At 35.7% G+C, this 6,482-nt stretch overlaps 1 protein-coding gene across 5 annotated transcripts in view; it reads right to left on the bottom strand.

Moving 5' to 3' along the window:
* LOC134841070 (tyrosyl-DNA phosphodiesterase 2-like) overlaps positions 1-6,482 on the bottom strand; it is a 124,596-nt gene that overhangs the window by 26,089 nt on the left and 92,025 nt on the right. For 2 of the 5 annotated variants that reach the window (XM_063856841.1, XM_063856845.1), the window contains one exon: positions 122-539. The exons of the other annotated variants lie outside the window; for them this stretch is intronic. In XM_063856841.1, the coding sequence (XP_063712911.1) occupies positions 256-539 (284 nt within the window). In that variant the 3' untranslated portion in view covers positions 122-255. Of the gene's footprint in view, positions 1-121; positions 540-6,482 lie in introns of those variants that run through there. 5 annotated transcript variants of the gene reach the window in all.

The following is a 6,482-nucleotide window of genomic DNA, read 5'->3' as shown; positions in this document are numbered from 1 at the left end:
AAAAAAAAAATTAGTCTCGGACATTTTTGGTTGTTTTACTTCATCAAATATACTACCATTTGAATTATGAAAGGCTCGCATTCAAACAATATTTCGAAAGGCTCATTTCTGATTATATAGATAACCAAAACAATTTAAATTCACTAATCTGTAAATGAAACTAACAATTTCAAGGATTCAGTATTCAAGCAGCAGATCATAAATTTCTATCACGAAACTATCTCACACTAATTTCGTTGACTGATTCTCTATCAGCTATGTTAAATTAACTTTAAATTCTGCCAACATCCCAAAATGATCGCTTGCAAACATACCACACCCAAGTCTCTCCGTTCCAATAAGTTCAAAACTTTTCAGCTCCAACCGATCGTTTGCTTCTTCTGGCTGTTTCGATGAACAGCAAGTGCCTGGTTCTGACTTGTGCTTCTCGGATATATAGTACATTCGGTCGAAGCGACACTTGACTTTCTTGTTTGGCATGTTTTCCAAGTTGTCGTTTAAGGACATGTCCCAAGTATACTGGTGTTCTTTCACAGAACCTAAATGTCGTCTAGATCAGGAATATATTTTACAAAATAATAATTTGCATTCAGACCAATTGTAGCTCCTCTGGACAAAACACCCTTGAGTTAAAAATCGACAAACAAAACATTATTTTCAACTATTTCATGGTATTAAGCCTTTTGTATAATAATGCGCTAGGAAACAAAGTGTCATATAAGTCAAATCTTATATTCAAAGGTCTGATTTGTTCTTATTCAGGGAAAACAACACCAGGTATAGCTCCCACATATCAACAACGGGTGAAACTTTTTCCTGCTTCGTTTATCGAAAAACCCATTGATTCTTTCAATTATCACAAAGATAGCAACCATGATATATTACCATAATATATAGAGACAGCAATATACTATCAGGGAACTTCGTAGTTCTGTATTTTCTGTAAGCTGCTGACTATAAACAACAAGCAAACAACCACAGCTCTATAATTCCAATGCACCCCTTAGAACTAAGACTCCATACCTTCGGATTCCAAATAAGTTTAGCAATACTTATGTACGTCTGACAAATCGCTTGCTAGTAATATAGGGTCCTTTCTTTTTTCTATCTTAAAAAGTAAATCTACAACTCGCTAGAAAAAATTTAACACAGAGGCGAAGTTTGCACTTCGCATACACAAGCAAAAATATGACCGATAATGCTGCTGGGAAAACTAAATGAGTAAAATTCGAGTCTACAAAATTTCTTATGGGACGCAAGCCAATTACGACGCATTAGCAGTACCAGTCAATTTGCAAAAGAAAGAAATCTACCACTTGCACATGCCTCAATTTATAGAGCGAAAGCATTTTAGCTAGTATACGAAAAATTCTTTAAAAACATCCAAACCTGCCAAGGTACGACCCTCTTATTTTGTTACGGGTCTCCTCCCTACCTCTACGCTACAGATCCATGATACCTTGAAGATAAAGACTATTCGAAAAACAAAACTGCTCGTATCAGGGCGAAGTCTTAAATGTTCTGCCAATTTAGCAAGTATTTGGTTTTTTTTTTAATCAAAATATGGTGGGAGAAAGACCTGAGACATGCATAAACGTGCATTTTAAGGTCTATGGAGCAGTAATAACGTGAAAAAAATGAATGTTAATTAAAATGAAAAGAATTTTTTTTTTAATTTAAGACTTTTGTGAAAATCATCCCCCACACGCCATAAAAAGTACTAAGTGATAAAATTCGCTCTTACTAACAGATCAATTATGGCAAATAAGCTTCCTTCAACCAATTTGGAACGATTTCTAAGACAGATTAAATCTCCGCTGACGCGATAATAGCCCGAAATATATCGCGCATTACTTTTACTAAATGGCGATTTTTAAAACCCCCATAAATTTACGAAAAATGATCACAGGGAAAAGATCTTTGCAAAATCAAGCTCTGGACATCAAACCTTTTAAACAATATGAAAAAAAGCCGTCACAGATGGCTAGTTAAAAAACTTCTCAGAAAAAAAAGCCACCCCGAGCACAAATATTCCGTTACTTTCGTTACGAAAATCGGAAAAATAATAGTCGGTGTTAATATCCTTAGCATTGGTTGTACTAAATAGCTGTTTATTAATCAAAATGAACACTTTCAAAATGAACACATTTTATCGAAACAACTTAGATCGAAAAAAAAAGATAGTTCATTCTATAACACAAGCTATATAAGTTTACTACAAGTTTGCTTTAAGACCCGATATTGATTTAAAGGGTTGGTTTTGAGATATTTTGGTTGAGATTTTAAGAAAATGGTTGAAGTGAAATTCAGTAGTTTTCAGCTTTTTTATATTTTCTTGGGAAATCTGTCAATTTGTCGTAGCAAATAAGAAGTTAGTTTTTTATAGCTTGGTTATCTCTCGAGATAGTCGCTCGTACATTCGAATATCACGAATAGAGTTTTATCTGTTCCCAATTGAGCGTTATCCGATTTATTCCAAATACTTTAAGCATTGGTTTTCATGCATTTTGCTAAAGAATATGAACAGATTGTTTTTAGTGGCGGTTCACGCTTTGCGCGCACAATAAATTCCATGTTTGGTTCAATAAGAAATCAGAACATATTCATTCTCCTATTTGGAGAGAAAAAATCAGACATTTTACCAATTTTCGCAGCTAATCAAGCGAGATACTTTTTAATCAAGCCAAGCTATTTTCATTCAACCGGTGATCTTTATTCTATAAGTTCATTATCAGATGTTACAGTCTCGTTAGACTTATTTTCGAGCCAGGGTTTAAAAAAATCATAGCAAAGGTTAGTATCATAAAACTAAAAAAATTTACACAAGCATATCGTTCATATCATAAATTTAAATACATCAAAATTGTTTTGAAATTTCGAAAGTTTTAATTCCATTTCATGATTATTCCTTTGAAGTTCTGAATGTATTTTTTTTCGTCTTTGAAAATGAGTTGCTGAAGTGGGTGGTCTTTTATACGTCATTGAGGAGGACTTGCTCACAAAAATGGTGTTATTTTGACAGTTAGAAAGACAAATCGTTCTATATGATTCCTTAATAGCTATGCTACATCGCTAAAATAAAGTTTTTTGGATAAATTTTACAATAGAGTTGTTCTTTTTAGTTATTGCATGGATCTGTTCGGTAAACTCATTCAACTGGAGGGTTTGCATTTTAGCGGTTAAATACTCCGCCGAAACATACAATTTTTGATGATCAAGGAGGGAGTTAGTAACAGAAAACAATTTCCCTATCGGATGACAGGCTTCAAATTTGAAGTGATATATGAGAAGATTTACGCATAGTTCAAATCCATATCAAATCCTCGGTTAGGGGTTACATTAATATGGCCTTCTTTTTTCAACTGAACGTGCAGTTTGCCAATCAGTTGAGTACGATTCAATGGTTGTCTACTAACTGTCAATAACTTCGTATATTCTGGTAGCGGCGAATCGGCCGTTAGTGCCTTAAAGACACGAACTATTTGTGTCCTTTTCTCAATATGAAAAAAAGAAGAAACTGAAGGAATTAGAAAATTCGGGAGGAAATTTGCAGAGGTGATGGCTTCGATTTAGGAGCTTTTGAAGCAGGTAAAGTCGTGTCGAGGGTCGATGGAGTGCTGGTTCGTGAAGATGCCGGTGTTGAAGCAGGAACAATAGTAAGGGCAGCAGAAGAGGTAGTTTCCAGTAGAGTTGGTGTTGGTGGTTGAAAGTCCAGTGGAACGTTGGCTGGGAGAAGTTGGCTGTCTCGAAAGTCATGGTCTAGAGTGGAGTCTATAGTGGCTGTCAAAATATCAGACTGTATATTCTAGAAAAATTAGATTATAAATTAGAAAACAAAACCAAGTATTGCTCCCAAATATCAACAACGCGTGAAATTTTTTGCTGCTTCGGTTATCGAAAAACCCATTTATTTTTTCATTGATCTCAAAGATAGCAATCATTTTATATTACCAAAATATACTGGGCGACATTGAAAACGCATCATCAACAATTTCGCGCAAACCTCTCCTCAAAAAAGGTTGAAAAACCGTGAAACCTTATAAACAAACGCTTTTAAAGTAAACTAGCGTTTAACGCACCTTTGAAGTTCTGAATGTATTTTAATTTCGTCTTTGAAAATGAGTTGCTGAAGTGGGTGGTCTTCTATACGTCATTGAGGAGGACTTGCTCATAAAAATGGTGTTATTTTGACTGTTAGAAAGACAATTCGTTCTATATGATTCCTCAATAGCTATGATACATCGCTAAAGTAAGGTTTTTTGGATGAATTTTACAATAGAGTTGTTCTTTTTAGTTATTGCATGGATCTGTTCGGTAAACTCATTCAACTGGAGGGTTTGCATTTTAGCGGTCAAATACTCCGCCGAAACATACAATTTTTGATGATCAAGGAGGGAGTTAGTATCAGAAAACAATTTCCCTATCGGATGACAGGCTTCAAATTTGAAGTGATATCTGAGAAGATTTACGCATAGTTCAAATCCATATCAAATCCTCGGTTAGTGGTTACATTAATATGGCCTTCTTTTTTCAACTGAACGTGCAGTTTGCCACTCAGTTGAGTAGGATTCAATGGTTGTCTACTAACTGTCAATAACTTCGTATATTCTGGTAGCGGCGAATCGGCCGTTAGTGCCTTAAAGACACGAACTATTTGTGTCCTTTTCTCAATATGAAAAAAGAAGAAACTGAAGGAATTAGAAAATTCGGGAGGAAATTTGCAGACGTGTTGACTTCGATTTAGGAGCTTTTGAAGCAGGTAAAGTCGTGTCGAGGGTCGATGGAGTGCTGGTTCGTGAAGATGCCGGTGTTGTAGCAGGAACAATAGTAAGGGCAGCAGAAGAGGTAGTTTCCAGTAGAGTTGGTGTTGGTGGTTGAAAGTCCAGTGGAACGTTGGATGGGAGAAGATAAAGACTATCCTCTAAATCTCGAAAGTCATGGTCTAGAGTGGAGTCTATAGTGGCTGTCAAAATATCAGACGGTATCTTCTAGAAAAATTAGATTATAAATTAGAAAACAAAACCAAGTATTGCTCCCAAATATCAACAACGCGTGAAATTTTTTGCTGCTTCGGTTATCGAAAAACCCATTTATTTTTTCATTGATCTCAAAGATAGCAATCATTTTATATTACCAAAATATACTGGGCGACATTGAAAACGCATCATCAACAATTTCGCGCAAACCTCTCCTCAAAAAAGGTTGAAAAACCGTGAAACCTTATAAACAAACGCTTTTAAAGTAAACTAGCGTTTAACGCACCTTTGAAGTTCTGAATGTATTTTAATTTCGTCTTTGAAAATGAGTTGCTGAAGTGGGTGGTCTTCTATACGTCATTGAGGAGGACTTGCTCATAAAAATGGTGTTATTTTGACTGTTAGAAAGACAATTCGTTCTATATGATTCCTCAATAGCTATGATACATCGCTAAAATAAGGTTTTTTGGATGAATTTTACAATAGAGTTGTTCTTTTTAGTTATTGCATGGATCTGTTCGGTAAACTCATTCAACTGGAGGGTTTGCATTTTAGCGGTCAAATACTCCGCCGAAACATACAATTTTTGATGATCAAGGAGGGAGTTAGTATCAGAAAACAATTTCCCTATCGGATGACAGGCTTCAAATTTGAAGTGATATCTGAGAAGATTTACGCATAGTTCAAATCCATATCAAATCCTCGGTTAGTGGTTACATTAATATGGCCTTCTTTTTTCAACTGAACGTGCAGTTTGCCACTCAGTTGAGTAGGATTCAATGGTTGTCTACTAACTGTCAATAACTTCGTATATTCTGGTAGCGGCGAATCGGCCGTTAGTGCCTTAAAGACACGAACTATTTGTGTCCTTTTCTCAATATGAAAAAAGAAGAAACTGAAGGAATTAGAAAATTCGGGAGGAAATTTGCAGACGTGTTGACTTCGATTTAGGAGCTTTTGAAGCAGGTAAAGTCGTGTCGAGGGTCGATGGAGTGCTGGTTCGTGAAGATGCCGGTGTTGTAGCAGGAACAATAGTAAGGGCAGCAGAAGAGGTAGTTTCCAGTAGAGTTGGTGTTGGTGGTTGAAAGTCCAGTGGAACGTTGGATGGGAGAAGATAAAGACTATCCTCTAAATCTCGAAAGTCATGGTCTAGAGTGGAGTCTATAGTGGCTGTCAAAATATCAGACGGTATCTTCTAGAAAAATTAGATTATAAATTAGAAAACAAAACCAAGTATTGCTCCCAAATATCAACAACGCGTGAAATTTTTTGCTGCTTCGGTTATCGAAAAACCCATTTATTTTTTCATTGATCTCAAAGATAGCAATCATGTTATATTACCAAAATATACTGGGCGACATTGAAAACGCATCATCAACAATTTCGCGCAAACCTCTCTTCAAAAAAGGTTGAAAACCGTGAAACCTTATAAACAAACGCTTTTAAAGTAAACTAGCGTTTAACGCACCTTTGAAGTTCTGAATGTATTTTAATTTCGTCTTTGAA

This window comes from Symsagittifera roscoffensis, chromosome 3 (genome assembly GCF_963678635.1).
Source record: "Symsagittifera roscoffensis chromosome 3, txSymRosc1.1, whole genome shotgun sequence".
In the NCBI taxonomy this organism is placed as follows: Eukaryota; Metazoa; Xenacoelomorpha; order Acoela; family Convolutidae; genus Symsagittifera; species Symsagittifera roscoffensis.
Note: the sequence above shows the minus strand (reverse complement) of the source record. Positions and strands in the feature narration are given on the sequence as shown.